We start from the raw sequence: 16,283 nt of genomic DNA, 5'->3' as shown, positions 1-16,283 counted from the left end.
CATGACATCATTCCTGCACTGCTATGCGGGCTAAACTCCATCGCCGACAGTTGGTCTCCAAAAGCGTTTATGTGGGATGGGTGCAGGGCAGTGCAATCTCACTCCAGCTAACTCTTCTTCTCAAGGAGTCAGCCAGGGGCCCTCGGGCATCCATAGGGAGGAGGATCAACTGGTGTACCATCCCTTGGGCCATCTATCCAGTCGACTCTGGGAGTGTCCGACCCATCCGAATTCCCTCTTCCCGATAGCAGGCCAATGCCCTCCAGCTCTCAGCCCTCCAGACGACGCTCACCAAGGTCATCACAGACAGGGTGTGGTAGTCAGCAGGCTGCCTCCACCTCTGCTGTGGATGTCCAGGGAGCACCAGAACGTAGTAGCAGGGTTAGAAAAGTTAAGATGATGTAGCTGCACAGCCTAGGCACGGGTGTTAATCACTGGTACGTAATATTCGCTTCTGTAAATAAACTCCCAAGAATGTCTCCCAGCCTATGGCTCCTTGTTCTATTGAGCATTGTTTGTGTCACTCAGATGTAAAACCTTTCTGCACAAGATAAAGGCAGGTGGTGCAGTCTTGCGCCCCTTCTCTGTGCTTGGTGCAGCCTTCAAAGCTTTGTGCAGTCTTCAGACAAAAGTGCTGACCTGGCCTCACACTAGAACAAAGAAAAGTACAGCACAGGAACAGGCCCTTCAGCCCTCCAAGCCTGCGCCGATCATATTGCCGGTCAACTAAAATATTTTGCACTTCCGGGGTCCGTATCCCTCTATTCCCATCCTATTCACGTATTTGTCAAGCTGCCTCTTAAACACCACTATCGTACCTGCTTCCACCACCTCCTCTGGCAGCGAATTCCAGACACTCACTACCCTCTGCGTAAAAAACTTGCCCCGCACATCACCTTTATAGTTTTCTCCTCTCACCTTAAATCTATGTCCCCTAGTAATTGACTCTTCCACCCTGGGAAAAAGCTTCTATCTACTCTGTCCATGCCACTCATAATTTTGTAAACTTCTATCAAGTCGCCCCTCAATCTCCGTCGCTCTAGTGAGAACAATCCGAGTTTCTCCAACCTCTCCTCATAGCTAATAACCTCCACACCAGGCAGCATCCTGGTAAACCTCCTCTGCACCCTCTCCAATGCCTCCATATCTTTCTGGTAATGTGGTGACCAGAATTGCATGCAATATTCCAAGTGTGGCCTAACCAAGGTTCTATACAGCCGCAGCATGACTTCACAGCTTTTATACTCAATAACCCTGCCAATGAAGGCAAGCATGCTATATGCCTTCCTGACTACCTTAGCCACCTGTGTTGCCACTTTCAGTGACCTGTGGACTTGTACACCCAGATCCCTCTGCCCGTCAACGCACTTAAGGGTTCTGCCATTTACTGTGTAATTCCTGCCTGTATTAGACCTTCCAAAATGCATTACCTCGAATTTGTCCGGATTAAACTCCATCTGCCATTTCTCCGCCCAAGTCTCCAACTGATCTATATCCCGTTGTATCCTTTGACAATCCTCTTCACTATCTGCAATTCCTCCAAACTTGGTGTCGTCTGCAAACTTACTAATTAGCCCAGTTACATTTTCCTCCAAATCATTTATGTATACCACAAACAGCAAAGGTCCCAGCACTGATCCCTGCGGAACTTCACTAGTTACAGCTCTCCATTCAGAAAAGCACCCTTCCACTGCTACCCTCTGTCTTCTATGACCAACCCAATTCTAATCCATCCTGCCAGCTCACCTCTGAACCCGTGCGACTTTACCTTCTGTACCAGTCTGCCATGAGGGACCTTGTCAAAGGCCTTACTGAAATCCATGTAGATAACATCCACTGCCCTTCCATCGTCGATCATCTTTGTCACTTCCTCGAAAAACTCGATCAAGTTAGTGAGGGTTCGCAAAACCATGCTGCCTGTCACTAATACGCCAATTTGCTTCCAAATGGTAGTAAATCCTGTCACGAAGAATCTTCTCCAATAATTTCCCTACCACTGACGTAAGGCTCACCGGCCTGTAATTTCCTGGATTATCCCTGTTACCCTTCTTAAATAATGGAACAACATTGGTCATTCTCCAGTCCTCTGGGACCTCACCCGTAGCCAGTGAGGATACAAAGATTTCTGTCAAGGCCCCAGCAATCTCCTGCCTTGTCTCCCTCAGTACTCTGGGGTAGATCCCATCTGGCCCTGGGGACTTATCCACCTTAATATTCAAGACACTTAACACTTCCTCTTTTTTGATCTCAACATGATCCAGGCTATTTACACACTCTTCCCTAGACAAATCGACCACTAAGTCCTTCTCTTTGGTGAATACTGATGAGAAGTATTCATTCAGTATCTCTCCCATTCCTTCTGGCTCCACACACAGATTCCCACCTCTGTCCCTGAGTGGGCCTACCCTTTCCCTGGCTACCCTCTGGTTTTTACATATGTACAAAAGACCTTGGGACTTTCCTTAATCCTGGTTGCCAGTGACTTTTCATGACCCCTTTTAGCCCTCCTGACTCTTTGGTTAAGTTTCTTCCTACTTACTTTGTATTCTCCACGGGCTTCATCTGTTCCCAGCCTTCTAGCCCTTACGAATGCTTCTCTTTTCTTTTTGACTAATCTCACAATATCCTTCGTTATCCAAGGTTCCTGAAACTTGCCATGCTTATCCTTCATCCTAGCAGGAACATGCTGGTCCTGAATTCTTATCAACTGACGTTTAAAAAGCCCCCCACACGTCAGTTGTTGATTTGCCCTGAAACATCTGCCTCCAGTCTAGATTCCTCAGTTCCTGCCTAATATTGTTATAATTAGCCTTCCCCCAGTTAAGCACTTTAACCCGAGAACTCCTGTTATCCTTATCCACCAGTACTTTGAAGCTTACTGAATTATGGTCACTTTTCCCGAAATGCTCTCCTACTGAAACTTCGATCACCTGGCCAGGTTCATTCCCTAATACCAGATCCAGTATTGCCCCTTCCCTAAACAAAAACAGAAATACCTGGAAAAACTCAGCAGGTCTGGCAGCATCAGCGGAGAAGAACAAAGTTGACGTTTCGAGTCCTCAACAGAAGGGTCATGAGGACTCGAAACGTCAACTTTGTTCTTCTCCGCCGATGCTGCCAGACCTGCTGAGTTTTTCCAGGTATTTCTGTTTTCCTTTTGGATGTCCAGCATCCGCAGTTTTTTGTTTTTATTTTTGCCCCTTCCCTAGTTGGACTATCTACATATTGTCTCAGGAAGCCCTCCTGGATGCGCCTTACAAATTCTGCACCATCCAAACCCCTAGCACTAAGTGATTCCCAGTCAATATAGGGAAAGTTAAAATCACCCACCACAACAACCCTATTGCTTTTACATCTTACCAAAATCTGCCTAAATAACTGTTCCTCAATCTCCCACCGACAATTGGGAGGCCTATAGTAAACCCCCAACATTGTGACTGCACCCTTCCTATTCCAGAGCTCTACCCATATTGCCTCGCTGCATGAGCCCTCCGAGGTGTCCTCCTGTCGTACAGCTGTGATATTCCCCTTAACCAGCAGTGCAACTCCCCCACCTCTTCTACGTCCCTCTCTATCCTGCCTGAAACATCTAAATCCTGGAATGTTTATCTGCCAATCCTATCCATCCTTCAACCAAGTCTCTGTAATAGCAATAACATCATAGTCCCAAGTACTAATCCAAGCTCTAAGCTCATCTGCCTTGCCTGTTATACTTCTCGCATTTAAACAAATGCATTTCAGACCCCCAGTCCCACTGTGTTCAGTAATTTCTCCCTGCCTGCCCTTCCCCTTAGTCCTACTGGCCATATTCACTGGTTCCCAGTCCTTTATTTCACCTGCTGACCTATTGCTCTGGTTCCCACCCCCCTGCCATACTAGTGTAAACCCTCCCAAGTGACACTAGCAAACCTCGCAGCCCGGATATTGGTGCCCCTGCAGTTCAGAGGCAACCCGTCCTTCTTGTGCAAGTCCCACCTGCCCTGGAAGAGATCCCAATGATCCAGATATCGGAAACCCTCCCTCCTACACCATCTGTTCAGTCACGTGTTCAGCTGCACTATCTTCCTATTTCTAGCCTCACTGGCACGTGGCACAGGGCGTAATCCTGAGATTACAACCCTAGAGGTCCTGTTTTTTAACTTTCTGCCTAACTCACTGAACTCCCGCTGCAGGACCTCGTCACTCTTCCTGCCTATGTCGTTAGTAACAATGTGTACCATGACCTCTGGCTGTTCTCCCTCCCCCTTCAGAATGTCCCGTACCCGATCAGAGACATCCTGGACCCTGGCACCAGGGAGGCAACATACCATCCTGGTGTCTCTTTCACGACCACAGAAGCAGCTATCTGAGCCCCTGACTATAGAGTCCCCTATGACAATTGCTCTTCTGTGCCTTGACCCCCCCTACTGAACAACAGAGCCAGCCGTGGTGCCACTGCTCTGGCTACTGCTGTTGATTTCCCCTGATAGGTCATCCCCCCAACAGTATCCAAAATGGTATACCTGTTAGAGAGGGGGACAGCCACAGGGATTTCTGCACTGACTGCCTGCCCCTTCTAGTGGTCACCCATCTATCTGTCTGTACCTTGGGTGTGACCACGTCTGTAAAACTCCTGTCAATGATGCTTTCCACCACCTGAATGCTCCTAAGTGCATCCAACTGCTGCTCCAACCGATCCATGCGGTCTGTGAGGAGCTGCAATTGGGTACACTTCCTGCAGATGTAGTTGTCCGGGACACTTGAAACGTCACAGATTTCCCGCATCCCACAGGTGAAGCACTTCACCCCAGCAAATGCCATTTCTAGGACTATTTAATAAATTTAATAACTACCTGGACACATTACTGATGCCTGGACCTCGACAGTGCTTGTCATTGCTGCCAGAATGTCGTGGGCAGGCGTCACAGACTTCTGTCATTCTCTCTGCGTACTCTCAGGACCTTTAATGTGGGGCTTTCCCCCATCTCTTCAGCATCTGTGACCAGTGACGCTGTTCTCCTGAAGGGGTCAGTTGCTGAATGCGGACAAAGGATCAGGTGCTTTCAAATTTCCTGGCTGCGTCTCCATGATATGACCCTGATCACAGAGCGCAAGCGAGCTGCCCTCGGCCAGACAGGAGTCAGACATTCTCAGAGGCTATGTGAAGATATATGGAGTGTTCTCACTGCAATCAAGCGACTATTCAGGCCTCCACTGCGTCTCCATGACAGGAGCATTATCATGGAGGATACATGCACTGCCATAAGCCAGACTGGAGTCAAATGCTCATAGATGCAATGTGAGGAATCAATGGTGTCTCCTCACTGCATGTTGTCACCATCCTCCACAAATCTAGCAGCTATGAGGGCCTCCTGAGCATGTCTGCCTTGTCTGGCCTGTGCGAGGGCCTCATACCCATCATCGTCGCCTTCGACGACCTCACTCTCGACATCCTCCTCATTGGAAGAGACCTCCAGCTCCTCCTCAGCCAGCTCCTCTCCCTGTTGCTGCGCCAGGTTGTAAAGGGAACAGCAGGCAATGATGGTGCATGACACCCTCTGTGAACCATATTCCAGGGCTCCACCAGACTGGTCCAGGCACTGGAACCTCATTTTCAGCATCCCGATGGAGCCAACCCTGCAGCCTCTGTGGACCCTGGAAGACGTCAGGGATCTGTGACCGACTGAGAATGTAGGAGTCGTGGACACTTCCTAAAAACCGTGCACAAACCTGCAGGATGCATTTGTGGTGGTCGCATACTAGCTGCACGTTCAGTGAATGGAACCCTTTCCGGTAGATGTAGTTCACCACATGCTGCGACGGAGATCTGAGCACCATATGAGTGCAATCGATCGCACCCTGCACCTGTGGGGAAACCCGAGATCTGAGTGAATCCAATCGCTCTTGCATCCTGGCTGTCCTGGTCCCAGACGAAATGCACAAAGTTGTGTGCTCTTGCGAAGATGGCTTCCGTGACCTCATGGGTGCATTTGTAGGTGGAGGTTTGCGATATCCCTCAGAGGTCACCTGTGGAGCCCTGAAGGGAGCCACTAGCGTAGAAATTGAGTGCCGCATTCACTTTCAAGGCCACTGGCAGTGGATGCCCTCTATGTCTCCATGGCACCAAATCCTGCAGTAGCTGGCAGATGTGACCGACCAGTTCCCCAGACACGCGCAGTCTTCGGCGGCACTGGTTTTTGGTCATCTGCAGGAATGAAAGACGGCGTCTATAGACCCTGGGTCCAGCTAAGCGCCGACCAGCGATGGCTCACTCTTTAGAGGTGTGTGCAGGAACCCCAACTACCCCTTCTTCCTGAGGGTGCTGCTCCTCCCTCTGTGCAGCCAGATGCCTCTGTCGCTCTCTTCTCTGTCGTCACGAGGCATACAGCTCATTCACCAGGCTCCATGATCCTGATGTACTCCTCCTGCAGGATGAAAGAGAGAAACGCATGGGTTAGCTCGGGTATACTAAGAATCTCACTTGGTTAAGTCTGAAGGCCCCTTAATGCACCCTGGAGAGTGCTGGCCACCACTTGGATGGACAGAGTTTAGTGCGCTGCATGGCTGCCCGAAACCCCAACAACCTCTGCCCCAATCCACCTGGCCGATTGGTGGTAACTTTGCCCATTGGATTGCATGCTGTGCTCTCAGCTCAGGTGCAGGCTTCTCCAAACTCACATTGCAGGGCTGCACTGTTAGCTTGAACCATGGGGGAGACTGGTCCAAACTGGGATGATAACACTGCAAGGGGCTGTGAGCGTTTCCACCAGTGACTGCTCCACAGCCAGCTTTAGTAAGGAGATTGTGCAATGTGCCCAGTCATCCAGCTGTTCTGCAGTCCACTAAAACACTCATTAGTTTGTAGTCTGTGCCCAGGGAGTGAAAAGCTCTGAAGCACATGGTGGCACTTTCATGTGTTTGCATTGCTTGAGTGGGCAGATAAGCTAGTCAATGTGACTGTGTCTGAACTGTCTCAGTTGCAGAGGATTGGTCACTTCATACAAGGTTTCCCTAATGCGTGGCCACTTCCCTACCCCACTCCCAACACGTGCTTGTGTACTACCTTCAACCATAGGGCAGCCCTTGCCCCCACCTCCAAGTCGCCTCAGCCACAGGGTAGCCCTTGCTCCCCGACCCCTAATGCACCTCAACCTTGAAGTCCAACAGGTGACCCGGGTGAGTGCTGCGCAATGTTACTGTGTACTCACCTCCAGGTTCCCCTCAAAGGGCAGCCCGCCAAGTGCCTACGCTGTTGTGAAACACTTCGGCGTGCAATCAGGGTGGGCGATCCACCGGGGGGGATGATTCCGGTGGGCTGGCTTCGTAATAATATGCAGAAGTATTACAATGAGGTTCCCAACATCTGATGGCAGGAAATGTGGCCCACCATCAATGGGCTGAGTGGACGATTGCAAACTTGTTTCATGACACCGTGAAACTGTTTTCTTGTCTTCTCACCCTATTGTCCGCTCACGCCACCAAGCATGCCCGATGCCAGTGGGCACGAAAATTTCCACTCCTCGTCTCTGACCTGCTCTTGTAGCCACAATATTTATATGGCTAGTCCAATTCAGTTTCCGGTTAATTGTAGCCACCAGGTTGTCGATGGTGTTGAACATTTTGCAATGAATGAACCAGACAGAGGAGTGGATTGTTTTTCAGGTATTTTTAAAAATTAGTTGTTAACTTTTTGGAAGCTATTTAAAAAGATAAACACAACTGCACAAGGGAACAAGATTGAAACATTATGAGTAGAAATAAGGGCAATAAAGTAACGATTAGCAATCACTATTAAACACGCTGCCCTGACAAGAAGAGACAAGAATTCCAATCTCAGAATAATGGGTTCACATCTAGCAATGTATGGGAGCTTCCCATCCCACCTTGCCAGTTCTCATCCTGGTAGGGATTTGTGAGTCAGGTCTTTGTCATGGAAGCAAACTAAAGCAGAATCTCCTTGATGCAAAGCAGTGGAAGAAATGGATTTCCTAAAAGCATGAAAGTGAAGAAGAAAAGGAAGATTGAGCTTACTAAAGGTGGTTGAACAGACAGTGTTGTTTATGAAATAAGAAAGGCTGCAAAAAGTCCAATGCAATAATCAAGGAAATTGTAAATCTGAAATTCAACAAATAAACTTGTATCTTAAACACCAGTTGCCAGAAACATTAAAAAAATAGATAATTTTGTCTCCTATATTATATAACATGGAAAAAATAATCTAAGTACTAGGAGTTTTTGACTACTGTCTCTTGACTATTATCCATTTTTCCCCACTGACCTTTATTTCTAGAACACTTTCAGCTGAATTTGAGCCATCCATGGCTGAAAAGATGACATCATCGTGCATTGTCTCAGAGTCATCATGATTGTACCTGTGAATACAGACATATTGACCCATGGTTATTATTGTCACAAAATAAACCCAGCCTAATCTAATTCCACTTTCCCAAATTGTTTAACATCCCGTCTAATCTATATGAAAACTTCCGTTTACTCACCATACCATTTGACATCCCACCTAATCTAATGACATTCTCCAATTCACTCTCTTTATGTCTTAATTCCCCACCTATCTGAACCCTGTTCTCCCACTCACTCTCCATGTTCTTTAACAGCTAATGTAATCTAAGATCACTCTCCCATTCATACCTTTTAATATCCCAGCTAGTTTACTTCCACTCAAATAACCACTTCCTGTATCCTTTAATATTACACTTAGTCTAATCCCACTCTCCCAATCGTTCTCCAAACCCCTAATGTCCCAGTTACTCTAATGCCACCCTTTTATTCAGTCCCTGTGCCTTTTCATGTCTCAGATATTTTAATTCCAGTTTCCCATTCACTCCCCACCTGCATTATTATCTCAGATAGTCCAGTCCCACTAAACTATTCACTCTGGAAGCCTTTAATACCCCATCTTGCTTTTGGTCCACTCTTTGTTCACTCCTCATACCCTTTAATATCCCACTCTCCATTCAATCATCACACCATTAATATTCCAGCTAGTCTAATCTCATTCTGCTATGATTCTTGAACACTGCATCACTGAGATCGCACAAATATTGCTGTCCTGCACTCTTGTTTGATGAAGAAAAGGAATTGGACTGGGTGAAGTAGATCTTTTTACTCACACTCTTTACTTCCTTTTAAATCACCAAGAAACTTGGTGAACATTCAAATTGTAAATTCAATTAAGCAAACAAAAAGCAATGGTGTTTAATTAAGAATTCCCAGAAGACAAAACGTGCATGATATACGCTCTTGATGTTATAGGAACAAGCCACCTCATGTCTGACACTTAGAATCATCAAATCATAGATTGATAGATTTAAACCAGGCTTGTCCAAACTTTGAGTGGGCGGCCACATTTGCATTTCTTTCTTACTCGAGAGGCTGATGAGCAGATGTCAGGCAGATACAAGAATTCCAAAAAAAAAGTTGAGAATGAAGGAAATAAACAGCTTTCTGAGCAAAAATTAAACAATGTCAAAGCAATAAACTGATTATTTTAAATAAGAGTAATTAATAAAAATGACTATTAGAGTGTGAGAGCGTGTGTGACCAGCTCACTTCCAGCCTCAAGGATTCACTGACCCTTACCCACTGAGAATCCTAAGGCTGAGAGTGAGCCAGACACACACTCACTCACTCTCTCCCTTCCTCTCACACGTAGCTGCCCACCCAAAAACACTCACTCTCTCCATCCCTCTCCACAGGGCAGAATCGTCCCAGGTTTGCACAAAGTGCGGTAGTGGCTGGGAAAAAGGACTTATTGCCCCGCCAGCTGCAATAGCAAGTTTTTATCACATTCTCTGCGCATCCCGCCTAATCGGATAACATGCTGGATTGCTGGCAGGGCGGCCTGTTTCGCCCACCCCACCATCTCCTCAGGCCTTCAGTAATCTGGATGTCATATTTAAAGGGCACCCATGCACAGAGCTAGCACTCTCTAAAGGGACTTGAAGCTACTGCAAAGTCATGGCTGTCAAAGTGAGGAAACATGCTGTCCCCAAATTTAGTGACACTGCCCTCTGGCCCACCGTGAAGTCCTCTACCCCCACGCTGGGTGAAAACCAGCAAGCAAGGTGACAAATCCAGCATGGGAGGCGATGGCAGTGGTGGACAGCTACCCAGTGCCGAAAGATGATGAATGATCTCCTCCCTTCTGCCAGAGTAAGTCATTCTTCTCATCACCCTCAGCTCACACACTCACAAACCCATCACACATCCACAGGGATCTCGCTCACTGCCAGTTCAAAAGACATCACCATTCACTCTCTCACACACATTTCATCTCCCCTGCAGATCATGTCCTCATCCCATCCATTGCACCACTCACCACACACACACATGCCAGGCATCCTTTTCATCTGGCCTGGCAAGCATCCTGCTTACACACTCCCCATCTGTCTTCATGCAGGACAAGCTGGCACACAACAAAAGGGAGAGGTGACAGATGGGTGGAGGAATGCCTGACCATCAAGGTCCTCATAAACTTTGAAAACAAAGCCATCCAGCTGGCTGGCAACCATCTGGACCACTCCTGTGCTGACCATGAGGTCGGCGGTGCTCAACCAAGTGAGGATCCAGCAGTGCAACATACATCAGACAACCATGCTGTGAGTGTTCCCTGTTCCGCAGTCCCCTGTCACGTACTAATTATCTCTCCTCGCTTTTAGAGGTACATCTGGGAAACAGCCGGGAGAGTCCATGAGCGAGGTCCTCGACTCAAGACCTGAAGACACCTTGGAAGAAGAATCTGATGACACCCTCATTGAAGTCCCATCACAGCGCTCACCCACACCCTCCACCAGGGCAGAGGCGCACACCTCGGTGGGACCTAGTTCTAGAGTAGCCTTGGGGTAACAATCTGGTGAGCACATTGCACTGTCTCATCCGCAGCAGGCAGAGGCAGGGACTTCCCAGGTTTCCAACAGTCAGAGGAGTACTGGACACCAGAATGTTGCTGAGCCAGAGTCAGATTAGAAGCCTCTGGACTCGGTCATACCTCAGTTGCTGGAGCTGCAAAGGCAAGCTCGGGAACATCAGAAAGGGACGTCCGCGACACTCCTCAGGTTGCAAGGCATGATGGGGAAGTCCGTCTGCCTTCAGTCTGAGGTTAGAACAAAGAACAAAGAAAAGTACAGCACAGGAACAGGCCCTTCAGCCCTCCAAGCCTGCGCCGATCATATTGCCCATCAACCAAAACATTTTGCACTTCCGGGGTCCGTATCCCTCTATTCCCATCCTATTCATGTATTTATCAAGCTGCCTCTTAAACATCACTATCGTACCTGCTTCCACCACCTCCTCTGGCAGCGAATTCCAGACACTCACTACCCTCTGCGTAAAAAATTTGCCCCGCACATCACCTTTATAGTTTTCTCCTCTCACCTTAAATCTATGTCCCCTAGTAATTGACTCTTCCACCCTGGGAAAAAGCTTCTGACTATCTACTCTGTCCATGCCACTCATATTTTTGTAAACTTCTATCAAGTCACCTCTCAATCTCAATCGCTCTAGTGAGAACAATCCGAGTTTCTCCAACCACTCCTCATAGCTACTAACCTCCAGACCAGGCAGCATCCTGGTAAACTTCCTCTGCACCCTCTCCAACGCTTCCATAACCTTCTGGTAATGTGGTGACCAGAATTGCACGCAATATTCCAAATGTGGCCTAACCAAGGTTCTATACAGCTGCAGCATGACTTCACAGCTTTTATACTCAATAACCCTGCCAATGCACTTTCAGTGACCTGTGGACCTGTACACCCAGATCCCTCTGCCCGTCAATGCACTTAAGGGTTCTGCCATTTACTGTATAATTCCTGCCTGTATTAGACCTTCCAAAATGCATTACCTCGCATTTGTCCGGATTAAACTCCATCTGCCATTTCTCCGCCCAAGTCTCCAACCGATCTATTTCCCCTTGTATCCTTTGACAATCCTCTTCACTATCTGCAATTCCTCCAAACTTGATGTCGTCTGCAAACTTACTAATTAGCCCAGTTACATTTTCCTCCAAATCATTTATGTATACCACAAACAGCAAAGGTCTCAGCACTGATCCCTGCGGAACTTCACTAGTTACAGCTCTCCATTCAAAAAAGCACCCTTCCACTGCTACCCTCTGTCTTCTATGACCAACCCAATTCTGTATCCATCCTGCCAGCTCACCTCTGATCCCGTGCGACTTTACCTTCTGTGCCAGTCTGCCTTGTCAAAGGCCTTACTGAAATCCATGTATATAACATCCACTGCCCTTCCATCGTCGATCATCTTTGTCACTTCCTCGAAAACCTCGATCAAGTTAGTGAGACATGACCTCCCCTTCACAAAACCATGCTGCCTCCCACTAATACGCCCATTTGCTTCCAAATGGTAGGAAATCCTGTCACGAAGAATCTTCTCCAATAATATCCCTACCACTGACATAAGGCTCACCGGCCTGTAATTTCCTGGATTATCCCTGCTACCCTTCTTAAATAATGGAACAACATTGGCCATTCTCCAGTCCTCTGGGACCTCACCCATAGCCAGTGAGGATACAAAGATTTCTGTCAGGGCCCCAGCAATCTCCTCCCTTGCCTCCCTCAGTACTCTGGGGTAGATCCCATCTGGCCCTGGGGACTTATCCACCTTAATATTCTTCAAGATGCCTAACACCTTCTCTTTTTTGATCTCAACATGATCCAGGCTATCTACACACTCTTCCCTAGACAAATCGACCGCTAAGTCCTTCTCTTTGCTGAATACTGATGAGAAGTATTAATTCAGTATCTCTCCCTTTTCTTCTGGCTCCACACACAAATTCCCACCTCTGTCCCTGAGTGGGTCTACCCTTTTCCTGGCTACCCTCTTGCCCTTTACATATGTATAAAAGGCCTTGGGATTTTCCTTAATCCTGGTTGCCAGTGACTCTTCATGACCCCTTTTAGCCCTGCTGACTCCTTGCTTAATCCCTCTCTATCTTACCTGAAACATCTAAATCCTAGAACGTTTATCTGCCAATCCTGTCCATCCTTCAACCAAGTCTCTGAATTAGCAATAACATCATAGTCCCAAGTACTAATCCAAGCTCTAAGCTCATCTGCCTTGCCTGTTATACTTCTCGCATTTAAACAATTGCATTTCAGACCCCCAGTCCCACTGTGTTCAGTAATTTCTCCCTGCCTGGCCTTCCTCTTGGTCCTACTGGCCATATTCACTGGTTCCCAGTCCTTTATTTCACCTGCTGACCTATTGCTCTGGTTCCTACTGGTTACAGTGCTGGCATGTCAACGCACTAAAGTCAACACTGGTAGGATGGCGGCCACCATGGAGACCTTGGTCAAGGACATCGGTCCTGCATTTGCGCGGGCCTAACTGTCAAATCCAAACTGATGCCAGAGTTGGCCTCCAACAGTGTCAACGCGAGAGAGTGCAGGCCAGCTCGATCTCACTCCAGCTTTCCCTTCTCCTTTGGAGTCAGCCAGGGTCCCTTGAGCTTGCATGGGGAGGAGGATCAGCGGGTGCCCACCCCAGGGCCATCCATCCAAGTGACTCCGGGAGTGTCAGGCCTATCTGAATCCCCTCTTCCCGTGACTCCAGCACCTCCAGCTCCACACGCCGAGGAGGGTGCCACTGCCACAGAGCAGCAATCTGAAAGCAGGTCAGGGCCCTCCAGGTCTCGGCCCTCCAGAGGACACCCGCCAAGGTCATCACAGACAGGTCATGGCAGTCAGCAGGCTGCCTCCACCTCCTCTGTGGATGTCAGGGGAGCACCAAGACATAGCAGCGGGGTTAGCAAGGTTAAGAAGATGTAGTTGTACAGCCTGGGCACAGGTGTTAATCAATATTGTAAATAAACTCCCAAGAATGTCTCCTTGCCTATGGCTCCTTATTGTGATGAGCAGTGTTCATGTCACTCAGATATGAAACCTTGGTTCCGGCACAAGATAAAGGCAGGTTTCTCAGTCCAGGGCACCCTCACTGTGCAGTGTGTAACCTTCAGACCAAAGTGACGGTCCGGCTTCATACTCACTGGATACATTAGTGATGCCACATTAGTGATGGTGCTTGTTATTGCTGCCAGAATGTAGTGAGCAGGCGTCATAGAGTTCCGTCATTCTCACTGTGTGCCCTCAGCACTTTTGAGGTGGGGCTGGCCCCTCCATCTCTTCAGCATCTGTGACTGGCGATGCTGTGCTCCTGAAGGGGTCAAGTGCTGAAGGCAGACAAAGGATCAGAAGCATTTAAAGTTTTACGGCTGTGTCTCCATGATATAATCCTGATCACAGAGCGCAAGCAAGCTGCCCTCAGCCAAGCAGGAGTCAGACATTCATAGAGGCGATGTCCTCACTGCATGTTGTCATCATCCTCCTGGAACCTAGCGACTATTTGGGCCTCCGCTGCATCTCCATGACATGAGGCTGAGCACAGAGGGTATGTGCGCTGCCATCAGCCACACAGGAGTCAAACATTCACAGGTGCAAGGTAAGGATGTCAGGACTGTCCTCACTGCATCTCGTCATCATCCTCCATGAACCTTGCGGCCACGAGGGCCTCCTGAGCGTGCCTGCCTCATCTGGCCAGTGCGATGGCCTCATCGCCAGCATAAATATCTTCGAGGACCTCATCACCATCATCCCCTTCGCATCCTCCTCATTGGAGGATATGTGCAGTTCCTCCATCTCCTCCTCTGCCAGGTCCTCCCTCCATTGCAGTGCCAGGTTGTGGAGTGCGCAGCAAGCGACGATGATGTGCGATACCCTCCAGTGACTGTATTGCACTGCTCCACCGGACCTTTCGAGGCAGCAGAACCGTATTTTCAGGATGCCTACTGTTTGCTCCACCAAAGTCCGGGTTGCAGCATGAGCCTCATTATACTGTCGCTCTGCTGTAGTCTGAGGCCACACGTGGGTGGCATCAGCCACATCATCTGTGGGTCGCCCTTGTCCCTCACACACACACACACTCACTCACACACACACATGCACTCTCCCTCACACACACATACACACGCACACATGCTCCCACCACACACACACAAACTCTCCCTCCCACACACACACCGCCGCACACTGTCCCTCCCACACACATGCACACAAACACACAGCTCTCACTCACACACACGCACATACACAGACAAGCTCTCCCTCACACACTCTCTCCCTCACACACTCCCACACGCACACTCTCTCACACACACACGCTCTTCCTCACACACACACGCTCTTCCTCACACACACACACTCCCTCACACACACATGCACACTCTCCCTCACACACACACGCACACAAACTCTCCCTACCACACACACACACCCGCACACTGTCCCTCCCACACACATGCACACAAACTCTCCCACACACACACTCTACCTCATACACACACACGCTTTCAACCCCACACACACATGAACACACACACACGCTCTCCCTCCCACACACACACAAACTCTCCCTCCCTCTCACACACACACACACTCTCTCTCATACACACATGTGCACGCTCTCCCTCACACACATATACACACGCACACACACACACATGCTCTCCCTCACACAGTCTCTCCCTCACACACAAACACACGCACTCTCCCTCACTCACACACGCTTCCACCCCCACACACGTGCTCTCCCACCCACACAAACTCTCCCTCCCACACACACACACCCGCACACTGTCCCTCCCACACACATGCACACAAACACACACACTCTCTCTCCCACACACGCACATACACAGACACGGTCTCCCTCACACACAGACACATACGCACTCTCCCTCACACACATGCACACCACATACTCTCCCTCACACACATGCTTCCACCCACACACACACGAATACACACACATGCTCTTCCTCACACACACACGCACTCTCCCTCACACACACGCTCTTCCTCACACATACACGCGCACACGCTCTCCCTCACACACACATATGCTCTCCCTCAAACACACACCCGCACACTGTCCCTCCCACACACATGCACACACCCACTCTCACTCCCACACACACACACACTCCCTCTCCCACACACACGTACACACACACATGCTCTCTCCCTCACACACACACACTCTCCCTCACACACACACATACGCTCTTCCTCACACACACGCACAGGCACACGTTCTCCCTCACAGACACACTTCCAACCCCACACACACACGAACACACACACATGCTCTCCCTCCCCCACACACAGAAACTCTCCCTCCCCCACACAAACACAAACTCTCCCTCCCTCCCACACACACACAAACTCTCCCTCCCACACACACCAGCACACTGTCCATCCCACACACATGCA

General features: G+C 49.0%; 1 protein-coding gene across 3 annotated transcripts in view; it reads right to left on the bottom strand.

Moving 5' to 3' along the window:
- frem1a (Fras1 related extracellular matrix 1a) overlaps positions 1 to 16,283 on the bottom strand; it is a 429,561-nt gene that overhangs the window by 202,485 nt on the left and 210,793 nt on the right. For all 3 annotated transcript variants that reach the window (XM_078570514.1, XM_078570515.1, XM_078570516.1), the window contains exon 15: positions 8,258 to 8,351. In XM_078570514.1, coding sequence (XP_078426640.1) covers positions 8,258 to 8,351 — 94 coding nt within the window. The remainder of the gene's footprint in view (positions 1 to 8,257; positions 8,352 to 16,283) is intronic.

Source organism: Cetorhinus maximus, chromosome 2 (genome assembly GCF_964194155.1).
Source record: "Cetorhinus maximus chromosome 2, sCetMax3.hap1.1, whole genome shotgun sequence".
In the NCBI taxonomy this organism is placed as follows: Eukaryota; Metazoa; Chordata; class Chondrichthyes; order Lamniformes; family Cetorhinidae; genus Cetorhinus; species Cetorhinus maximus.
The sequence above is the reverse complement of the archived record's forward strand: the minus strand, read 5'-3'. Positions and strand labels throughout refer to the sequence as shown.